Consider the following 23,662-nt stretch of genomic DNA (forward strand, 5'->3'; position numbering starts at 1 on the left):
AAAGGGCGCTAATCACATCGACTGAGCCTTCAAGGGCACAGGGGTAAATCAAGATCCTGGCACCCAGGAACCAAACACCTGAGGGAGGAGAGGAGGCACAGGTGATGCTGACCAGGACAGAGGGCAGAATATGAGCTCAACCTCCAAGAGGAAGGGAGCAGCGGGGAGGCATGAGATAGGGGAGGCTCCCGGGAGGAGGGACACATGGCGTAGGCCTGTGCAAACACGCCATGGGGCATGGCGGGATTCTGTGCTTCCGTGCATGTACCTAACTCGGATGTGGAAAACCTTGTGTGCAGGGAACAGACAGCCACTTGGGCTGCTGTATGTATGGTTGTGGGGGCTACTGCATGGGCACCAGAATAACGGACATGGTATGCTCCTGTCTCAGGTAACTGAATCCATTTGCTGGTGGAAAGGAAAACCATGCAACCGGTTTGGATCACTGTTTGGCCTTTTCTAATAAAGTTAAGTACAAACTTCTCTCCTGTGACCCAGCAATTTTACTCTATGTATTTTTTTTTCTTTTTTCTTTTTTTTTTTTTTTTTGAGACGGAGTCTCGCTGTGTAGCCCAAGCTGGACCTTTGCCTCTGGGGCTCAAGCGATTCTCGTGCCTCAGCTTTCCCCATAGCTGGGATTACAGGCATGGGCCACCACTGCTGGCTAATTTTTTTTTTGAGATGGAGTCTTGCTTTGTCACCCAGGCTGGAGTGCCGTGGCGCGATCTCGGCTCACTGCAAACTCCGCCCCCCGGGTTCAAGCAATTCTCTGCCTCAGACTCCTGAGTAGCTGGGATTACAGGCGCCCACTGCTACACCCAGCTAATTTTTGTATTTTTTAGTAGAGACAGGGTTTCACCATCTTGGCCAGGCTGGTCTTGAACTCCTGACCTTGTGAGCCACCTGCCTCGGCCTCCCAAAGTGCTGGGATTACAGTTGTGAGCCACCATGCCTGACCCCGGCAAATTTTTTTGTATTTTAGTGGAGACGGGTTTCACCATGTTGCCCAGGGTGGTCTGGAACTCCTGAGCTCAGGCGATCCACCTGCCTCAGCCTCCCAAAAGTGTTGGGATTACAGGCATGAGCCACCGCACCCGACCCACTCTATGTATTTATCCAAAAGAACTGAAAGCCTGTGTCTACCAAATGCTCACAAATGTTCATAGCAGCTTTATTCCCAAACTGGAAACAACCCAAATGTCCATTAACAAGAAAACAAACACACAAATGGTGGTGTGGCCATGCAATAGGAGACTATTCATCAATAAAGACATTACAAACTGCTGAAACCCACAACAATCGCAATGAATCTCAGAAACCTCAGGTTGAGCAAATGAAAACTGACTAGAAACAGCACATGCTGCAATCCCATTTGCATGAGGTTTAAGGACAGAATAAAGTGAGCACACCTGTGCAATATCTGCTTCTGCGGGCAGGGAGCAGTGGGAAGGGCAGGAGGGCCTCCCGGGTGGTGGGAATGTTCTGTATCTTGGCTGTGATGATGACCTGGGGGTGTGTCTTTGCCAACATCAATCAGGCTATACTTTGTGCATTTTACTGTATATAAAATATACCTCAATAAAATTAATTTTTTTGCACAACACTGCAGATTTGAAGGTGAAATTTCTTACTTCCGTAACCATATTGTAGACTCACAGCAATGCATCAGGTTTTCCAGAAGAATTCCAGAGCCACCTGACAGGTATGGAACTCGCTGACTAAATGTGAGCCAGGTACCCAGGAGAAAAGCCCCGGTCCCTGGAGAAGAGGCCCAGCCATGTTACCCCAGATGCCTACTGCCCATGAGCCTGTGGCTTTTCTCTAGGGTGATTGTGCCCTGGAGCAAAAAGTTGTTCTGACAAATGTCTCCTCCTGAATTACGGCAGGGGAAGGGAATGCCTTGATAATCTCGTGATTACTCGGCACTGGCTCTGAGATGTCACCGATATTGGGGACTTCAAGACACTACAATGGCCCAGCAGTCAAAGTGGGGACTCACGGAGGTCAGATGATAAAAAGAGTTTGGTCCCAAGTGTGAATGTGAATTTCCACTGGACGGTGTCTGTGGGCTCTCCGGGGGTTATGTCTCCCATTTCTAAACGTACAGTTGAAATAGTTGCACTTGGCAACCGGCAGAGCCCCCACAGAGCCCCCACGTTGGCTCTTCTGCCATGGAGCGAATGCCATTTTGGTAGAAAGTGGAAAGAAAGGAAAAGTCTTGGAATTTTCCCTCCCTACCTCAATAGTAAATCAAAGTAATTAACCCCACATCCTAGGGGAATTGCAGAGATTAGTGCTGCTATCAAATACTCGAAAGATTTCAGGGTGGAAGTTCCTATTATGTCTCGGCTTCCCTGGCCTGCTTAACCTCCTGAAGACAGGCGCATCCTGGGGAAACACAGTGCGTCAGAGTGAAGGTAACCAGCTGGTGACTCCAATTGCAGCTGCTGTTCTGGATGTAGCTTCCTTTTTTTTTTTTTTTTTTTTTTTGAGACTGGGTCTCACTCTGTTGCCCAGGCTGGAGTGCAGTGGTGCAACCTGGGCTCGGTGCAACCTCTGCCTCCTGGGTTCAAGCGATTCTCCTGCCTCAGCCTCCGGAGTAGCTGGGATTACAGGCACATGCCACCATGCCCACCTAATTTTTGTATTTTTAGTAGAGATGGAGTTTCATCATGTTGGCCAGACTGGTCTCAAACTCCTGACCTCAGGTAACCCACCCACCTTAGCCTCCCAAAGTGCTGAGATTACAGGTGTGAGTCACCTTGCCTGAAGCTTCTTTATTGGGAGCCACAGTTGCAGCCCCGTGGCACTGAGAGTTGGCTCTTAATGTCTATGTCAATTTCCAGGAACACCAGAAACAGTCTGCTGGCATCTAGGGCGCCCACAGCACTCCTTCCCAGTCTGCCTCAGGGTTATGCCAGTTTTCCTGCTCTCTCTGCCATGATAGCATCCGCAGAGATGCCACAGAAAACCATAGTGGACCACACCATTGACACTATGCTGATTGGTCCTGATGGGACACGAGTAGCAAGTACATTAGGGTCCTTTGTTTCGGGATCTTTGGGGTGTTCATGCCCGGAAACCTCCATGGCATCTTTGTCTGAGTTCTCGTCCTGCATCTGGGAAGAATGAGGTATGCAGACAAGTGAAGGGGGAAGAAGGCAAAGAAGAACTTTATTTATAATACAACAGCTCAGAGAAGACCCAAAGTGGGTAGCTCCTCTCTGCAGTTGGCCATCCCATCATCTCTCTGTCCTATCCCCGTCCCCTGGCTGACTGTCCCCTGACTGACTGTCCCCTGGCTGACTGTCCTCTGGCTGACTGTCCCCTGGCTGACTGTCCCCTGGCTGACTGTCCTCTGCCCTGTTCTGGCTGAGTCCAGGGCTGTTATGGACCTCAGAGGGGAGGAAGTGCATGTTGACTGGTCCACTGGTGGCCATGGGTGGGCCGGAGGAGGCACCACGAGTCCCCACTCTGGTCCGTGGGACTGGCAGCCTGGCCCCAGCCTTCAGGCCCTCCTTTGTCTGAAGGTGGGGTCTTACAGGGACCCCCCCTTCCGCCCAGGCCTTCTGTTGCCATTCATGGCCCCAGGGCTTGGCCCCAACCCGGCTTTGAGATTGGAGCAGGTGCCAGAGAGGAGAGGGGCCAGGCAGTGGAAGCAGGCACCACTGAGCCTGCAGGGACGGAAGATGGGGGTCCAGGGTACAGACTGCAGAGATGTCCCCGTCCTGCACCTGGGAGGGCCGCAACAGCACCTGGAGAGCTCCTGCCCCACCAGCTTGGAAGGGGCGGGATTCCTGCCTGTCCCTAGCTCCTTCCTGCTCTGTGGAGCGGGAGGCCCAGGTCTGCAGCTGCCTGTCGGGCAGCTGCACCCAGGAGGGCAGCTCCTACCTGCTCCCGGCCCCCTCCAAGAGCACAGGGAGGCTTGGATCCACAGCTGCTGTTTGGATGGCTGTAGCCCCGTCCTCCCCTGCCTTCTTGGCAGCACAGGAGGCCTGGGTCTGCAGCCGTGGGTTGGGCGGCTGCAGCGGCTTTCAGGGAGCTTCTGCCCCAACTCAGAAGTGCGGGGCTCCCACCAGCTCCACGGAGTGTGCAGCCCCAGCCGCCTCCCTTCTGCAGCCAGCGCGATGGCAGCAGTCACTGCCACCACCTCGGTAAGACACAGAAGTAGGAGATGAACCCCATAAATGCTGGGGGGCTCACTCACTTGGTGAAGTGGCTAAGGATCCTGTGGAGCATTTCAGGACACCCCAAGAAAGTGGAAGATAAGTGATCATACCCCAAAATGAGGCATGATGCTTGCTGAGACTTTTTGCATTTTGAAGGCATCCTATACATGATTTGGGGTGATATCCCAACGCATTGTCCAGGGCGCCTGTAAGACTACCAGTTGCAGGTGGGGTCCCCTGGGCCTCATCACCCAACAGATTCAGTGGCGCTCAAGTGTTTGTGGCCAATAGCAACATAGCAGAGAGCCCCAGGAGGTGAACTGTAGTATTGAACCTCATATTCTGGAGCAAACCCATGCCTTCTTCTATATATATACATTTCGCTTTCCAAAAAGCAGCTCCTGGTGTACCACTGGCTCCTGGTAAGGACTGAACAGATGACCGAGGACATCAGCTGACTCTGTAATACTAAGCTGGCCATCAAAGACGGGGTGTTACTCGACCCGCTCATCCATAAAGTTGGGCACATGCAGCTGTAATCTGTCATCAAGTGAAGATGGGGCATGAGAGGATGGGTTGGAGAAAATCCAGAAGGCACGGGTCAGTGCGTGAGCAGGTGGCTGAGACCCCCGTGACATGCACTCCTGCTTATGTTGACTCCTCTCTCAATCTACGTCTGTGGCCCGCATCAACTTCTGTGACTAGATGGCTGAGACCTGCCTTCAGATGGTTCTCTGGGATATGTGGGTACCAGCTGAGAGTGGGCTGTGGGACCTCTGGAGTGTTTCTGGTAAATGGCGGGGAAGGGAAATTGTCCCAGTGGATGGAGCTTGAATAGAACAAATGGTTCTCGCTTTTCTGGACCGAAAGACAGTCAGAGGAATTAACCTACACTAGTGATTCTCAGCAGTGGGTGCTCTCCAGCTCCAGGGATATTTGGCAATGTCTGGAGACATTTTCGATTGCTATAACTAGATGGGGGTGCTACTGGCATCTAGTGAGTGGAGGTCAGTGTATTACTCATGGTTCTCCAGAGAAGCATAACCAATGGGATAGAGATATACAAAAACAGATTTACCGTGATGGGTTGGCTTACGTGATTGTGGAGATCTCATGATCTGCGCCTGCAAGCTGGAGGCCCAGGAAAGCCCCTGATGTAACGCCAGTCTGAACCCAAAGCTCTGAGAAGCAAGGAGGCCAATGGTGTAAGTCTGGTCCGAGTCTGAGGGCTGGAGAGCCAGCACAAGGGCAGGAGAAGATGGGTGTTTCAGTTCAAGCAGAGAGTGTGAACTCAACCTTCCTCTGCCTTTTTGTTCTATGTGGGCCCTTCACGATTTGGATGAGGCCCACCCACGTTGCTGAGAGTCATCTTTACTCAGTCTATGGATTCAAATGCTAATCTCTTCTGTAAACACCCTCACACACACCCAGCAATAATGGCTTACCAGCTAGCCGGGCATCCCTTCACCCAGCCAAGCTGACGCATACAACCAACCATCACAGGCAGCCAGGGATGCTGCTGCTGAACATCTAACAATGCACACAGGGCTGTCCCCTACAGAAAAGAATGATCTGGCCCCGAATTTCAATAGTGCCACTATTGAGAAACCATGATTTACACTGATTCATGGGCAGGTAAAAACAATTCGCTAGATGGTCAGGAACTTGGAAAGAACAGGATTCCAAGACAGGTGACAAGGAAGCATGGTAACAAATGTATGTACGGGAAGGTGGGGGAGGATGTATGTGGCTGGATTGCTCAGAAGGTGTAAAGAGACTGGAGATATTTGGGTGGCATGTTTATGCTCACCAGGAGCTCCCTGTGCAGAGGAGGCTCTTCAGACGCAGGTGGACAAGAAAGCATGCTCTGTGATGCTAGCTGAGCCATCCTGATGTTTACTGACCCTCTCACCCGCCATCCTGATGTTTATTCAGTGCACCCAGGACCATGAGGGCAGGGATGCAGGCTGTGAATGAGCACAATGACATGAACTTCCTCTTGCCAAGGCCAGCCTGGAGGCCACCGCTGCTTTGCTGGAGTGATCTTCTGACAGCTCCCCTGTGGTGCATTCCTGGGAAGGGCCAGCCAGATGGACCAGCTGGACCCCTTCATAAGGGAAAATCATTTTCCCTCACTAGAATGGGTGTGCCCTGGATTCGGATTTGCTCTCCCTGTCTGCAATGCTGCTGCCAAAAGCCACTATCATGGACGAAAACAGTGCCTGATTCATTGCTGTGGTATTCTACACAGTGTTACTTCTGATGAAGAATTGCAATTTTACGGCAATGAGATCACGCAAAACGACTTCACTTACTGCACATCCCACTGACCCAGAAGCAGCTGACTTGATAGCACTGTGGACCTGCCTACTGAAAACTCAGTTAGGATGCCCGCAGGGAGACAGCTCCCTGAAAGGTCGGAGTTCTACCTTACAGATGGAGTTTGGGATTTGAATCAGCAACTGCCATATGGTCTGCCATATGGTGGTCCCATGGCCGGAACACACGGTCTGGGAAACAAGAGGTGGGCATATGAGGAGCTCTTGTCATTACGAAGCCTCGTAAGCAAGAATCTGTACCTGCCCCTGCCTCACACCCCGTAACCAAGAATCTATACCTCCCCTGCTCCAGACCTTAGCGCTTTTCTGTTTTGTAGTTCTTACTTCCCCAGGGAGCTTCCCAACAGGTGGCACAGTGATTTCGCTGAACCCAGAGCTGAGACCTGGCCATTTTGGGCTTCTGAGCTGGCTGAATCAATGCCAAGATGATCGTTACTCTACTGGCTGGGTGACTGAATGAGTTGTTACTACATAATGGGGGCCAAGAAATGATGTCTGAAATCTAGGGGACTCTTTGGGGCACCTTTAATTTTGTCCACATCAAAAAATAAGTTAATGGTAAACAATGGCATTGAACAAAAGGACCTGTGAGGACTCAGAATCTACGGGAATGAAAGTTTGGATTGTGCATCAGGTAAAGAATCCCAACACGCTGAGGTCTGCCTGAGAGCAAAGCCAACATGGAACGGTTATGGAAGAAGGGAGTTTCAAACATCAACCGTGCTCTGTGGCCAGCTTCAGTTCCGGGGGGCCTGCAGCAGGAGGCATATTTGCCTATCTTTCTTCTTGCTCAGTGTGCGTGTATACACATATACATGTACGTGCATACGTGCATATATATGCATGTGTGTAGGTGGGTCAAGATGCACAGGGACTTGCTCGTTGCTTTTGCTTCCAGTTTCTCTCAATGTTGTCTTAGCAACAGCTCTTCACTTGCTAGCTGCAGTTTGCTTCAATTTCATTCCCCCCACCCCCCACATGAAAGAAGCTGTCAAATCACACCCCCTCCTGAGACACCAGCAACCCCTCCCTGGAGATCTGAGACTAGCACCGTGAGCCTCCTCCTCTGGCCTCCTGAGGCACAGGCACCAGCTGGGAGGAGCTCCCTTTTCAAGGGTCTGACCTCAATGCTGTGGAGCCCTGCCCTCTCTGCCTGTGGATTTTAACAACGCGCCTCTTTGCTTTGCCCCTGACCCTGTGAGGGAGCTGCTTCTTGCACGTTCTCTCCGCGGGACCTGTATGTCTCCTTTTTGTGTTTTTTAGGCTTCCAATACCTGCTTGACTAGTTTCCTATATTAAATTCTCTGTTAAAACGACTGAGGTGACTTCTGTTTTCCTAAATACACAGATTCTTTGATTTGGTGGGGAAACTTCAAGAGCCTTTTCTTGAGTCGCTCATTTCACTGAACAGAAACCTGGGGCTGGAGGGGTGAGATGCCTTCCTCAAGGTCAATTCTGGGGCCAGACTGTCTGTCTCCCAATCCAGGGCTCCTACCACCATCCTATATAGTCTTCTAAGCACTTTTCAAAGCTTCAAATGCAGGATTTTGCCTTTCATATGGGATTCTCTGCCTGTCCTGAACAAACTCGGAACAGTTTCCTATTTCCTCATGTAGAAAAACATTAGAGCCAGAAACGTATGGTCCCATCGGCCTTAAGAGGATTCCATGGGTATGCAGTGGCCATTGCGCCAGCAAATCCCACAGCCCCACCAGGTATCTTTCCTGTCCTTCTCCCATCTGTGCTAACTCACCCCCAACCTGGAGCCAGATGGACTTGTGTGTCACCTTCCCCCGGACTGTGAGCTCCTCCTGGGCGGGGGCCTTGCCCATTCCTTAGGATGACAATGTACTCTGATGCTGGGAGCACAGACCCTCGTGTCAGACACACCTGAGCTGGAATCCTGGCTTTACGTCTTACCTCGCCAAACCTTACTTTTCTTGACTACAACACAGAGATTTTGCTATCTCATAGGGTTGTTGCATGGACTGAATTCCACTATGCGGAGAATGTGCCACCCCCAAGGATGCCTATTCAGTGTGTGAGGCCCTGTCATCACCACCTCCGTCACTGTCCCAGTGCATGGCACACAGTGGGTTGGGACTGAGTCCTGGGTGCATCACACCTGCTTTCGACAGGCCTGTGGCCTGGACCCCACCCACAGCCTCCTGAGGGGGCTTCTTTCTCTTACAGAGGCAGCGCCTCTCCTCCGTAGAAGACCAAAATTCACGGCAAAATCCTCCTCCTTCTCTATGCTCCCAGCTGCCATTCTCTTGCTTATGGTTGCAACCTCTGGTGAAGACATGTTAAGGACAACCCTATTCAGCTTCTGATATGGTTTGGCTGTGCCCCCACCCAAATCTCATTGTGAATTGTAGCTTCCATAATTCCCATGCGCTGTGGGAGGGACATGGTGAGAGGGAATTGAATCATGGGCGTGGTTTTCCCCATACTGTTCTTGTGGTAGAAAGTCTCATAAGATCTGATGGTTTTATAAGGGGTTTCCCCTTTCACTTGGCTCTCATTCTCTCTTGCCTGCTGCCATGTAAGACGTGCCTTTTGCCTTCTGCCACGATTGTGAGGCCTCCCCAAACACGTGGAACTGTGAGTCCATTAAACCTCTTTTTCTTTATAAATTACCCAGTCTCAGGTATGTCTTTATGAGGAGTGTGAAAACAGACTAAATACAGCTTTCATCCAGACAAAATGTGTCATGGTCATTTTAAAAAGGAGATAAACTATTTTCCTCTTACATGAATGAAACTTGGCTGGGCGTGCTGGCTCGTGCCTGTAATCCCAGCATTTTGGGAGGCTGAGGCAGGTGGATCACTTGAGGTCAGGAGTTTGAGACCAGCCTGGCCAACATGGCAAAAACCCGTCTCCACTAAAAATACAAAAAAAAAAAAAAAAAAAAAAAAAAAAAAGAATGAAACTGTGACAACTGGGTTTACATCTCATCTGGGTGGGAAAACACTTAAACAAAACAATACTGGTATGGATGGATGCCTGATATAGTCCTCTTCCTCTTGGCAATAAAGCTTTTCTTAGATGGCATTTTACAAGAACACAAGAGTCAGTGGGCAAATAATTGGACCAAGCAATACTTTACAAACATGTTAATTTTATTGAGTAGGCATCAAAGCTTCTCTCTGTGTCAGGTAATGGAGAAGCCATGTCACACAGATTACAGAGCTATTTTTACTTGAAATAATCTTTCATAAAAGAAAGAAATTAAATACAATTCTTCTATAAAAAGTGCAGTAGTCATTACTGGAAGTTTTCCAAAATGAAAGCAAGATTTACTACATATTGCAAAAATTGGTTTAGTGCTTTAATACTTTACAAAGTAATATCCCAACCACAGAAGACAGCTCTTACAATGGGTTTCTTCTCCAAGAATGGACCGGATTGAAAAGGATATTTGCATTGAATTGGAATTAACACCTGCAGGTAAAAAGGGGCTCTACACAACTGGGTCAAAGTAATGTGACTGACGACCTGTTTTTGCCTCATTATTTTCCTTTGTCCACAGTAATCAAAAAAAAAGGAGAAATAAAGCAACATATGTCATCCCAAAATCAAAGAAACCAAAAAACAAAAAAGAAAGAGGAACATTCACTGATTTCATTAGGCCAAACGCATGTTTAATGGAACAAAGCAAACACAGGGTGAGGATGGTCCCTTGTTCTAATTTACTTCAACAATCCTTAGTTAAAACAAGGCCAAATTCTCAAAGGTGATGGTGAATGGAGTTCAAACTCCGTAGATGAGGCAGTAACGGGTCACTAAGGAGCTTAGTTCCTCTGTGGACCCAGCTGAACCTGCTCCTTGCTCCTAACAGCGCCTTTACTTATAGGACTAAGAGCCCAGCCTTTCCTACCTGTGGGCCCGGGGAAGCGAAGCTCCTACTGAATGGTGACTGGCTCTGTCAGAGGTGGGGCTTGCCTCTGCGTGTACAGGGGCTCGAGGCCACAGCTGATCTCCAAAGCATGCTCATGGTGAGTTTCCTAGTTTTGGTCCTAAGTTAGTGGAGACAAGCTGCCCCACTCCCCGCTGCCAAGTCATCATTCCGTATCAGGTGTTTGGTTTCCATTCCTGCAAGCAGGAAGAATGTGTGCAAAGAGCTGGACAGCCCATAGGGCCTGGGAGACCTCCATGGACACCTGCCATGGAGAAAGTTTGCATGGGCCAAGGGGGCAGGCTCTTGGGAAGCACACACTCCCCCTCTGAGTGCTGGCAGGAGCAAGCCTCCAGTCTGTTTGGGCAGCAATGAAAGGGACACTGTTTATTTGAAAATTCAAGCACAGGAACGCACATGTAGGGGCCCAGTCACTGCTGGCTGGACAGCTGCAGAGGGGACGTTACGATGGAGACCTTATGCCCCCTCCCATGAAGGACCTGAAAATATGGCATCAAGAGAAATGACAGCAAAACCACAGAAGCGGATTAAAGAGAAGGACAAAGCCTTTAACCAGGTCACAGTAGGACAAAAGTCCCATAAGAAGCTTGTAACAGTATTTTGCCAACAACTCTTAGAAGAAAATGCATTTGGCCAAAGGACCTAGAAGTAAACACCAAGGTTAGGTAGTTGTCAAAATCATCTGGCAGGGGCAGGAAGGTCACTGGAGGACCCACACCTCCCTGCTGTGGGTGAGGCCAGCTGCCAGCACTGGGTCCTGGGCCCAAGGAGGTGTGTGTTGCTTGGCTCTGTGGTGTCAAGGCTCTGACCTTCCAGTGCACCTCTACCAGCGGCCAATGGGGATACCCAGGGACCTTGGCTCTCTGGTCCTGCTGCTTCCAAATTTGTCAGTGCAGTTGCCCGGCCCTGTGCTGGTTAATGTTTGTGACAAGCTCCTCTTCCTCTGCAACCTGCTTTGGTCGCTGGAGGACGAGTCCTTCTAATGGTCAGATGGACTTTCCCTGGGCTGGGCCATCTGCTGCCACCCGTGTGGAACTGGGAAGGACTGGGAGACACCTAAAGACTGATGAACAAAGGATTCTCTGGAATGGTCCAGGTCTACAGTGACCTCATGGAGTGACGGGAACCCGCTACTGTGCATCTGACTACTAGAGCTACCCGTCTAAAACTGTCTTCATCCCAGCTGGTTACAAATGCTCCCCTGTGAACAACGAGCCTCACATCTGTGCGGGTTAGCGGCAGGGCAGGCATTCACAGACAGAAGCCACCACTGCTGCCCAGTGTTGCTCAATGCCATATCTAGCCATCTTGTACCCACAGGAGCCAGGTCACTGGGTCAACTAAAGTTCTCACAATAATAGAACCTGGATTTGATGAAAGCTGAAATTGACATTTTCTGGCCTCTTAATAGGTTTCGATTTACTGATTTCATTTCCTTTTTTCAACAAATACTTATCCAGTGCCTAATACGTATCAGGCACTGTTGTAGGCACCAGGATACAGTGATGAGCAAGACACATGAAAGTTCCTGCCCACATGGAGCTTACAGTCTATGGGGGACGGGGAGGCGAGAATCAAATAAATGGATGAATGATTAACATCTGCAGCACTCAGATGGTGAGAAATGCACAAGAAGAAGATGCAGAGAGGTGGGTAGGGAGGGAGAGTGGGGTGTGTTGTTATTTTAAATAAAGAAGTCAGGGAAGGCCTCGTTGAAAGGTGACATTGGAGCAAAGACTGGCAGGTAGTGAGGGGTGAACCATGTGGCTCTCTGGGGAAGAATGTTCCAGGTAGAAGGGATGACATGTGCAAAGGCCCTGAGGCAGGAGGGTGCCTGTGACTAGAAATGGCAGGAAGGCCTACGTCCCAGGGCAGAGCAGCAGGCAGAAGTAGTACGGGGGTGGGAGAGGCCTTTGTAAGGACCTGGCTTTTCCTCTGCCATGGGAGGCTGTTTCTTCATTTAAAGTAGCACTCCAGTGTCTGTAGATAAATTCTAAAACAGCTGGTTTCACTAATTTGTCCTCATTAAATTAATAGGTTGCTTTGGTCTTGAATAGATTTGGCCTATATTTACTCTTAAAACCAAATGGTACTCTTCACCTTATGTTAAACAAATGTATGTGTGTATACATATATATCCTTGAGATGCTCTTTGGGAGGAATAAAAAGATACAAGCAATGTGCATCATTCTGTATGTACATAATTAGGATTAGTGAGGCCCCCTTTTTTGGCAAGATTAAAATAGCAAAAATGCAAATTTCAACAAACTATTTGGCAAAATAAATAGAAATAGTAGTATTACTAGCATGGTTGGAGATGATGGCTTCAGTGCTGTTCTGCAATGACGTGTGTCTTCCGCTCAGCCTGGTGGGGCCAAGTTCTTCATACTGCGCAGACTGCACATACCTGTTGTTCCCGGGGGTCCCTGCAGGGCATCTCCCTAGCTCTTTTCTGCTGGGGTGCAGTGGGAAGAAGAATAGATCTTTTGGAAAAGAAGGGACCTGCATAACTGCTAACAGGCCAATCTGCACAGTGCCCATACCTGTCTTTCACGACAGAAGCTTGCAGAGTGGTCCAGCCTGGATGTGCAGCAGGGCCTCCCGGGGTAAGTGTGGGGGGCTCTCCCCATGGCATGTGCTGGCCTCTCTATCATGAACTATCCAGGACCCACTCCTGAGTCAGTGAGGCAGCACTGGCAGAAATACACTCTGGGCCAACAGACCCAGAGCTGTGGAGAGGACACGGGCAGCAGGGTGGAGTTGAATTACACAAGAACAAAGCTGAGCGCTGGTCACTGCCCTGGCCAGCCACACTAAAACCGGCCAGCTAGAGTTTCGAGTCAGGAGCAAATGTGAAGGTGGTGCCTCAGGTCTCCAAAGAGCCATCACTTTAAGGCATTTTGGAAGGGGATACCTGCTTCCTGACATGCCAGCTACCTCTGGGCCCTTCATATGGTGTGTCTGTCCTCAGCTGGCAGCAGAACCAGACTCAACTAGAGCAGGGGCCGCCTCTGCAGCCCAATGAGGATGAAGCCAGAGCTGGTAAGGTCTGCTTGACCCCACAGGGCTCGCTCAGTCATGGAAACACATTTCTTCTTATTAGAAGCACTGAAGAAAGATAAAGGACAGAACACTGGGGAAACTTAATTTGTAAAGTCCACACCAAGATGAGGAGAAAAAGAATCTTGTCATAAAGAAAGGAGCCCCAAACATACAGCAGATGCCTCCAGCTTTTACTCCAAGTCTCTTAGTAAATAAAAGACTCACATGGAATGGAACTTACACACACGGATTTGGAAAAGTCTTTGTTTTTTTCTTGCACAAATTTCCCACCATTGATAAGTACAGCCCTTTTATCTTAACTAATGTGAAGTATATTTTGCTAGGTTAAGTTTATTTTTGCAAAGTAGAATAGTTTGCAAAATAAGTTTGTGGATATTAAGTGGGGGGAGGTGGGGGTGGGCGATGGACCCATGACCCCTCCTCAGAGACAGGGCGGGCGCTGCATGGAGGATGTCCACACCCTGAGGTGTGCACCTGGGGGGCACGGAGAGTCCTTTTATCTTCAGCCACCCAATTCTTGACAGTAAGCTATGAGAATGAGGAAATTAAATCATTTGGAAAAACATTCAATTTGTAAAGTAATAGATGCAAATGCCACTGGGTGGTAATAGGTAAGAAAAGGTCCACAGTAATTTAGTGAATACAAAGTATTCATTTAAGAGGAAAGGTGCAGTACCAAAATCCATGAACAGAAAAAAGGAAATCAAGCTTTCAATCAAAACAGACATTTATACATTCCCACTTTCAGAAGGTATTCGAACAAGCAGCAAAAAGCGTTTAACCCCCGGAGCCCAGAGTGGAGCTCCTTCCCACCTCCAGTTACCCTTCTAAGGGACAACTCTGTGACAATAAAGGGTGCAAAATATTGCTCTGTGGCATGTTCTGAAAATAATACAAAAATAATTTTTATAGTATAGTTTAAACTTGGCTTGTAAAATTTCAACGTAACACAGCATAAAATCTACAAACAGAATACACTGAAAAACACCTTCCCTTAACAATATATTAAAAAAATCATTTACCCAGTAACAAATGTGCAGGAAATGTAAATTTCTGAAGTAACCTTCACAGGGTTTAGAAGTATCTGGGATCCTCTGGAAACCTGCAGTCCCTTGGAGACACCTGTCCTTCCTAGAAAGGGAAGTGTGGCCAGATCAGGAGGGGAAGGCTGCTCTCAGGCAGGGTCAGCGATGACAGCAGGGCCATACACCCCGGGGGAACTCACCTTCTTCCCTTTCTCCCTGCTCCACAAAGGGCCCTCATGCCATGGACTATGAGGGAAGCCCTTGGCCCACATGCAGTCAACACAGTTTTTAATAGCTCCTGGCCAGCCTGATGAAGTTGGTCTCTGGCCAGGGACGAGGTCTAAACAGCTCTTCTCAAGGAGCGTGCTGTCGGTGCATTGGGCCTGCACATTTAATATGACTATCGGCTCTCTCCCCCCCCCCCCTTTTTTTTAAATACTGTTTAGAGGAAGGATGGATTCAGATCCTATTCCTAAGTCATGTGGACTGAGTGGTAATGTACCAGCCTGGAGCAGGTGTCTACAGACGTCTGGCGCCTCTTTACCACACTGAGAAGCTGGGGCGCAGGATGCAGCCAGTGGTTTTATCGCAGGCTCTTATTTAGGGCACATCTGTCATCAGATGGTGATGGGTGGAGGTAACTTTGAAATGCAAGGGTAGAATAGGTCCTGGTGCTTTGATAATTACGTACTCTGCCTGGTTTGGAAGGTTTTCCTGTATTACAACGGACTGTTTTTATTCTCAGTTTTTTTTTTTTTTTTTTTTTTAATTAAACAAACCAGGCAGATAGCATGAGAAAGAAAAGATCTGAATTCGCATAGCCAGTTTTAGAAACTTCTGGTTGGCTGTTTTTACATTAAGAAATGAGAAAAACAAACAAGAGTTGACTTTATGCCTCCTTGACATCTTGTGCATGCGAGTTTGGTTTCTGAATGGACCACTGAAGCATTTTTAAGGTTGGGTGTCTCCATCTTTTAGGAGTGAGGGGCATGAGGAGTGGCTGGCATCCACACCCGAAGCAACACTTCTTGTGACCCCACAGCTTTGGATGCCAAAGCGGCTGCTCAGCGTGACACGAAGAATCAGTCCAGAAAGCTGCCACAGACCCTCTCCATGAGATTTTTAAAAAACCACTTTTGTTTTCCGAGTAATAAAAGAAACCCCAGTAATATCAGGGACGTGAATGTTAGTACAGTAATTACCAGACATTGAAAATATCGTTCAGCAGGAAAAGTAAAACTTTCAAAAAATTTCTTAAAGATCCTATTTAATAAATAATTTTTGATTTAAGGAACCACTTATGCAAAACTTGAACAAATTACTGAAAACTCCACCTGCTGTGGAATAATTAAAAGCAAAAAGGCATTACTCACAGGAGATAATTGTTTTATTATAATTTTCCAAACAAGTAAAAAAAATCCCCTCCCACTTTTTTGTTTGTTTGTTTTTGCTGCTCTTTAGTTAGGGAAAAAAGCATCGTTTCTAGAGGAGAAGCTGGCTCCAGTGAAGAGATGGTCGACCTCCTGCTTTTTCTGAGGATACACTCACAGCAAAACCAGGCGCTTTCTCCTTTCCTAGGAGTATTAGAAGCTATTCTAAGGCTCTCACAGGTTTTATAGTATTCTTTTGTTAGTGAGGATTTTACCCATCTTATCCTCATTTCTTGGAAACAAGCTCGTTCCTTAGTGAGGCAGGTTTAGCTCCTCAGTGTCCCTGGCCAAGAATGGTGTTCTCCGGAGGTAATCTTGGAAGGAAGAGGCTGCATATTGCTGCTCAAACAGGGTAGCTAAGGACACATTTTTTTTTTTTTTTTTTTTTTCCTCAAGAAATGTAGGAGGCACCAAAAAAGAGACCGCACAGGGATCGGGCTGCTCCCTCATTGTGTCACGAGACGGAGGCAGGGTCGTCCTGCCCCATGGAGGGGCCACGATCACAGTGAGTCCCTTTACCTGGCTGAACCCAGACAGATGCAGGTGTTGGGGTGGGCTTCCTTCCTGGTTCCCCCAGCTCCTCCCCTTTGGAAAGAGCAGAAACCTAGTGGGGGCTTACACAGTGACCGAAGGGTGAATTCCTCGCTGTCTCCCGGGGCACCGATGGTCATCGCCCAGGGGCCCTCCAGCGACAGTCCACTGTGGAAGTGCCTTCAAAGGAGAAATGTGAGCAGGCTGTCCTATCTTCTCCTCTATGGGCAAATCCAAATTGTGAGATGGGAACCCTGCTTTTTGGACCCTAGGTGTCTTTGGAAAGCTCCTGTCACCTGAGCTGCCCGGCACTGGGAGCCATCGCTGTACCTAACCGCGCCCGCGAGACGGGTGGTCCAGTGCCCTTCCCACGGCCGCCCGCGGCTTGGATGGCAGTGTGTGAATGGTGCTTGAGCCGGGGCTGGGGGAGGAGGTTTGGCTTATGAAATGGAGCTGTGTGTTTCTAAAGGGCCACAGTGACCACCAGGGCGTCAGCTGGCGGCCAGGTACCCGCCTTCTCCTAGGTCCCGGGATGGGAGGCAAGTGGAGCTCGCAGAGGAGCCTCCACCGCAGCCCCGGGTGCGCGTTCACTCTAAGCCCTGGGTACTACCAACCGCGCACAGGGGACCGCTACCTGGAAGAGGTCATCGCTAGGTTAGGAGAAAAAAAAAAGCAAAAAAAGCATGTAAAACACTCCCTTCTAAAAACAAAGGGCTGCGAATTTCTTTATTTCTTACTGAGGAACAAAAATACTCTTGCAATGGCTATTGAGTTTCCACAGGTACGAGGCAGATGCTAGGCTAGCACACCCACTTCCAACAGTATGACTTGTTTCCTATCCGTCTACTACCTGAGTGGCGTCAGTGTAGGTTCAGGCACCATTAGGAACGTTTGACCAAACACGTACACGGCACTGACAGAGGAGGCGCCGGCCTTCCGGTGGACCAGAGCATGTAAAAAAGACACCGACACAATGGAAAAGAAATCCTCGAAGGTAGAACCTCGCCGCCTGCGCCGCGCCGCTCAGGGCCGGGCCCCACGCGCCTCGCGCCGCCGCCGCAGCTCCTCTCGGTAGCAGTAGGAGCAGTAGTGCTCGGTCTCGGCGCGCCCGTAGAACGCACAGTTCTCGCGCTGGCAGCGCCGCTGCGCCGGCCCCGGGCCGCCACGGCCGCACTCACCGTTCGAGCGCGCGGTTGGCGCGTCGGCGTCGGCGAACTCCAGGCCGTCGCGCGCGGCGCCGAAGCCGTTGGTGTAGGTCTGCGACTTGTGCTCTGCCGCCCCCGCCGGGCCCGCCGCGCCCGGTAAGGCCCCGGGCACCGCGCGCGCCAGCGACTCGACCGTGTTCACGGTGCGCAGGGCGGCGGCGCGCGCCGGGCTGTAGCTCTGCGACGACAGCGAGCGGTTCTGCTGCGGGTACGTGGCGCACGGCCGCAGCGCCCCCACGACCGGCGCGCACGCCTCGTCCCGCGCGCCCGACGCCTGCACGTGGATGACGCTCTGGCGCGCTGGCGCCGGGGGGCTGCGGCCGGGGATCGGTCCGCTGGCGCCCGCACGCCGCGCGCCTGCCCCCGGGGAGGCCGTGCCGCCCGCCGCCGCCCGCGCCGCCCGCCCCGCCGCGGGCCCGGGGCTCGGCCTCTCCTTGAGCTTGAGCACCAGCTGCGTGGGCGGGCCCGGAGAGGCGCGCTCCGGGACCGGCGCGCCCTCCGTCTCCGGTCTGCGCGCTGGCCGCTTGGCCGTGGAGGCGGCGGCGGCGGCGGCAGTGGCCGCGTCGCGGCGCCGCTGCTCCTGCTCGGCGCTGAAGCGCTCCTGCGCGCTGGTCAGGTAGTAGCCGATCATCTCCTCGTGGAACTGGTGCCGGTGGCTGGTGAGCAACAGGCCGGCGAAGATGAACTTGCGCTCGCCCTGCATGGCGGCGCGCAGGATGTTGAGGCTCAGCTTCACGTCCGTGCTGTACTTCCAGGCGTCGCCCCGCGGCCCGCCGCCCTTCTCCGCCGGCGACGCGCCCGCCGCCTTGTCCGTGGGCGACGGCGTGGTCTTCTCCGAGGGCGACGTGCTTGCCGACGCACCCGACTCCTCCTTGCTGCCCTTGCGCGACTTGGCCTTCTTCTCCTTGCCCCGCTCCGCCGAGTCCCCGTTCTTGCCGTTGGCGGAGTTGGCGCGGCCCATCTTGCCGTGCACCAGGCCGCCGAGACCGCCCATGTTTTTCTTCAGCTTGATGCCCAGCGTCTTGCTGAAGCTGCCCAGCTTGTTGGCCACGGAGTCGGCGCGCGTCTTGTCCTTCTCCTTGCGCTGCTTCTCCTTCTCCTTGTCCTTGCCGTTCTTGCCGTTATTGCTGTTGGAATTGCTGCACACCGAGTCGCGGTCCGAGTCCAGCGAGTCGGCCAGGGACTGCACGTCCTCCCCTGCCGAGGCCGTGGGAGACTCCGGTTGTGCCAGGGGCGCCTGTGTGGAGAGGGAGGGCCGGAGTGAAGATGGTTAGAGAAGAGCGGTCCACGGGCTGGCCGAGGAAGAGACACCTTGCCCCTGTCTTGCCAAGGCTGGGGCCCTCAAGGTTCACTGTCCCAGTCCCCACTGTCTCTCTGGTGACTATGATACCTGGATGGGCGGTGCTGAAGGAAAGGAGCGGATAGGAGTGGGCTCTGATTCGCTGCAGTAGTAAAAGGATGTAGGGACTTCTTATCTGCGTGTGTCTTCTGGCCACGGAAGCTGGGGTGTACTCATTCTTTCTCTCTGGGGGACCTCAGGTACTTGGTAGCCTGGAACCCTGAGTGGGGGATTGGGGCATGGTGCAAATACCCCACTGGCCTTGGTCCCCAGAGCCTTGTCACAGTTCAGAGAATGATCAGGTTCACACTCTGGCCTTCCCCACTAACAAGGCCGCCTGCTTGACCAGACACAGGTCCCAGGCCAGCCTCTGAAGATGGAGGCCTTCAGGTGGGGAGGACACTGGGCCTGCACAAAACTGTCACCCTTGAAAAGATGTCCCGCCTCCTCACGCCAGGCAGGGGACAGAAACCTTGTACTCAATCTCATTCATCGGATCTTGAATCAAACACCCCCTTGATTCAGGGATGCCAAATCGCTTCAGGGGTTCCTTTCTCACTCAGTTTGGCAAGGTGGAGTGCTAAATTGAGGAGGATTCTGAAATAGGCCTGCGCTCAGCAAAAAAGATGTTCCCATTCCCAGAAAAGGACCCCTGGGTGGTTTGGGGTGGGGTGACGCTGGGAAGCACGGCTTGGATGAGACCCACTGAGGTGGTCAACCAGTCTGAGGAGGGCACGACCATATCTGGGGTGGGGAGAACCTGAGAAAAGAGATGGGAGGGCAGAGAGGCAGGCAGCACCTACTGCGTCTGCAGAGGGACCTCCCTGGGTGAGGAGAGAATTCTGACTCACTGGACGAGAGGCAGGATCCCTCATGCTGGCTGCTGGGTGCTGCAGGAACTGGTGCCCATACCTGAACAGGCTTCCTTGGCCTCCAGGGGATGAGCCTGGGAGAAGGCTCCCATTGCTCCCCCACTTAATTTTTGTCTCCCCACCCCCAGGCCCCTCAAGCAAGTCCATGAGTCGGTGACTGTCCTGTGACCAGGTCACCCTGAAGCAAACGTGGGCAGAACTGACCCACACCACCTCCCACTCTGAAATTCCTTTCCCCTTCCCACCTGGGATAGGAAGGTGTGAAGTGTCTCAGACCAGTGTGTGAGACACTAAAGGGTGGACACGGGCTGGGCCAGGAACGGAGGTGCGCCTGGTGCTAGCAGGAGGGCACTGAGAGCGGGCTCGGGAGTCCCTGGCTGGAAGAACCCTTCCCACGGTTGTCAGCTGAGAGCCTTGCATCTGACATGAAGGCACCGAGGCCTGGCAATTGCAGGCAAAGCTATGCTCAGCCCGAGAGCCTCCTGATTCTAGATCCTGAGCCGCTGCCATCACTCCCCATGTGGGTGCTGAAGAACAACAGCCACAGCACCACCGGAGTGCTCCAGGCCTTTGAGAGGCAGCACTCAGACTGCCACCGACTGGCTGTCACTTATGCCATCAGTAAAATGGGGTATCAGTCCCCGCCTCGTGGAGCCCTGGGAGATGAAGTACAGGCAAAGGCCGGAGTCTGAGAGCACTGAGCAGTGCTGACCACCACCCGACTCCTTGACTTACACCTCTCCTTTACTAATTCCTTATGAGCCCCACTTCAAGTCTAAGTAACTGGCTGGAGAGGACCAATTATTTGCAGGCTGTTTTTTTTTACAAATCTTTTTCCCTGGCAGCTCACTACTGAGATTTCAGAAAACATCAGTCAGATGCTTAAAATGAATCGCTCAGCGTCTGCAAGCAGGGGCAGCCCCGACCCTCTGGAGGCAGGCAGCCTCACGGGGCACGGGCCCCTCTCCTCACCTTCCTGCCAACTCCACCCACCAGCGTGCTGCCTCCGGGAGGGGAGGAAGGGGGCGCCGAGGAATCGCGCGCTCAGTTCCCTGGCTTTCTTGAGGACCCACACAGTTTATAATTAATTCCGCTCTGCGGCAGCACATTGTGTTCTGATCTCAGTAGAGATAGTTTTGTGTTGTGACTTGCCTGTCGCTTGTTTTCTGAGTGGGCGTGTTTATTCCTTCTGCAGAAAATAGGGGGTCAAAAATCCTTTTACAAGAGTGCATGCTTGCGTGCACACATGCCTACACGTGTGTACACACCCACTGGGTCCAACCAGAGCCACTTCAAACCCCAGCCAGGGTGGCTAGGTCAAAGGGATGGGGGAGCTACTGGGCTGTGGGTATGGCGGGCGTGGGCGACCAGGCAGGGGCAGGCAAGAGTGTGGGAGCGTTTGGGAGGATGCACCCTGGCCAGGCTGGAGCTGAGCAGCCTGGACCCTACTGCCAGATCTGGTCCCAGCACAGCCAGGCTCACCCGGGTCTCGGAGGGGATCCGGATCCATGTCACGTTCATGTAGCTGTGGAGGAGGTTCAGCTTGGCTTCTAGCGACAGGATAAGGCTGGCAAGAGAAGAATACCCTATTGAAATGGTCGGAGCTGGCCCTTGTAGCACCCAGCCCACCGGCACGCCAGCTGTCCCAGGAGGAGCAGGGGTGGTACAGCCCCTCCCCAGGATGCCCCAGCCATAGCCCTCCCTGTGGGCGCTGGGGGAAGGGACAGAGTAGGGTCTTACTGGGCCAGCTGGGCGTTATCGTTGTCATCTTTCCCCCACTCCCAGTCCTTGCCAGGGTCCACTGCAAAGTGCAGAGGCAGCAGCTTGTGCTCAGAATCCGTCAGGGGGATCACGGCTGGAACAGAAGAGACAGAGCCGTGCTGGGAGCCCCGGCGTTCCCCAGGGAGGATGGGAAGGAAATACCCAAGCCAGGTGTTCAGGTGACAAGTGCACCGAGTGGAGATCTACACAGATCTGTGCCAGCAGGAGCATGAAGACCAAAACCACTATTGCTAGTTTTTAAAATTCCATATTTATTGTAGACAGTGGAGAGCAGTTGGAAGCGTCACCTGGACCCTGGGTCTCTTTGGGTCTGTCCAATGGCAGATACTCCGTTGGGCATCAGAATGGGAAAAAAGCTATTGCTGCTTCTGCTATTTCTAGGAAGGATCTAGGCAGGCTAGGCACACTTTGGGAGGCTACCTTGCAGGTGGGCCTGGGGCCCAGCTCTCCTGTCTCATCCCAGAGAAAGGCTGAATGTACAAGTCAGGTGAGCAAGGGTGTTGCTGACCTCTACCGATTTGTGATTTTGTGCCACAAGTCTGTGTCAGTGCCTGGGACCCGTGGACCCACCCACCCCTGCCCGTAGGAAGCTCACCTGTGCTGGGGACAGATAAGCAGGTTAACAAACACCTCATAATGTCAGGTGGTGGTGAGCCCTGGAAGGGTCAACAGCAGGCAGAAGGCAGTGATGGTGAAGCCTTTCTCGGGTGGGGTCAGAGGGTCCTTTTGAGGAGGTCACATGTCAGTGGAGACTGCAGTGACGAGCAACTGGCTGGTCATTTCTCAGAGGGATTGACTCATCACAAAAGCTCTGTGGTGAAACTCACCACTCGTGGGAAATCCTGGCTCACTCCAGGAGGGCTAGGGTGGAGGGGGTGTCTACAGGTTTGGGATCTTCTAGGAGCTTCTGAGCTGCTGGGGGACCTGATGAGAGGAGTTCCTCGTGACATGACTGACTCCTCCCAAGGGCATTGTCAGGGACAAGGGCAGGAGGAAGTGGGAGATGATCTCCCCAAGTCTTTCCTCGGAGCAAGCAGCAGCCTCCTGTGGGCTCCAGTTAGCTCCCCTGCAGGCCCCACTCCTAGAAGTCACACCACAGCAGAGAAGCACAGCCCAAGGCCTTGGGTCAGCTGCTTTGCCTCTTTGCTGGAGCCCGTGATTCACAGCAAGGCTGCCATGGCAAGAACAAAAAGGCAAGGAAATAGATCAAATCGAAGACTGAATACCAATAGTTGATTTGGTAAGAAATTGGAAAAACTGACTCAATGCTGCCCTCCAGTGTTGCTTAAGAGGAAAAGTGGGTACAAGTAATTCCCCTCTCCACCCCTGCACCTTTTCTTCCCCAGCCTCCCCAAGCTGCGAATAAGGGAAATGCAGCTTTGCTGACCAATGGCCAGCTCCGGGCTTTCCTTTCTTTTCTTTTTTCTTTATTTTTTGAGACGGAGTCTTGCTCTGTCGCCCAGGCTGGAGTGCAGTGGCGCCATCTTGGCTCACTGCAAGCTCCGCCTCCCGGGTTCACGCCATTCTCTTGCCTCAGCCTCACGAGTAGCTGGGACTACAGGCACCCGCCACCACGCCTGGCTAATTTTTTGTATTTTTAGTAGAGATGGGGTTTCACTGTGTTAGCCGGGATGGTCTCGATCTCCTGACCTTGTGATCTGCCCGCCTTGGTCTCCCAAAGTGTTGGGATTACAGCGTGAGCCACTGCGCCTGGCCCGGGCTTTTCATTAATCTGGCTTGGGATTGGAAAGTGCAGTGCTCTGATTTGAGAGGTCAGGGGCAGCTTGGCCTGGCTTTGCTGCAGCCTGCTGGGTTCTGCCTTGACGTGGCCACCCTTCCCAGGTCTGAGCTGCAGAGTAGACACACCCAGGGAGGGCTGCAAGGCTGGCTCAGGGACAGGTCTCCCTTGGGTGGTGCCCAGCAGCCTGTCCCATAGTTCTATGAGTCACTACACAAACAGAGAAGGGGTTAGCCTCGCTTCTTACTCA

The 23,662-nt window shown here is 51.9% G+C and overlaps 1 protein-coding gene across 8 annotated transcripts in view; it reads right to left on the reverse strand.

The window, feature by feature from the left end:
• Window positions 1-15,260: 15,260 nt before the first annotated feature.
• Window positions 15,261-23,662, reverse strand: part of LOC105497527 (OTU deubiquitinase 7A) — a 368,351-nt gene continuing 359,949 nt past the window's right edge. For all 8 annotated transcript variants that reach the window (XM_071067240.1, XM_071067242.1, XM_071067244.1 and 5 more), the window contains 3 exons: window positions 21,633-21,747; window positions 21,375-21,459; window positions 15,261-18,918 (listed from right to left, as the gene is read on the reverse strand). In XM_071067240.1, coding sequence (XP_070923341.1) covers window positions 17,500-18,918; window positions 21,375-21,459; window positions 21,633-21,747 — 1,619 coding nt within the window. In that variant the 3' untranslated portion in view covers window positions 15,261-17,499. The remainder of the gene's footprint in view (window positions 18,919-21,374; window positions 21,460-21,632; window positions 21,748-23,662) is intronic.

This window comes from Macaca nemestrina, chromosome 7, assembly GCF_043159975.1.
Source record: "Macaca nemestrina isolate mMacNem1 chromosome 7, mMacNem.hap1, whole genome shotgun sequence".
In the NCBI taxonomy this organism is placed as follows: Eukaryota; Metazoa; Chordata; class Mammalia; order Primates; family Cercopithecidae; genus Macaca; species Macaca nemestrina.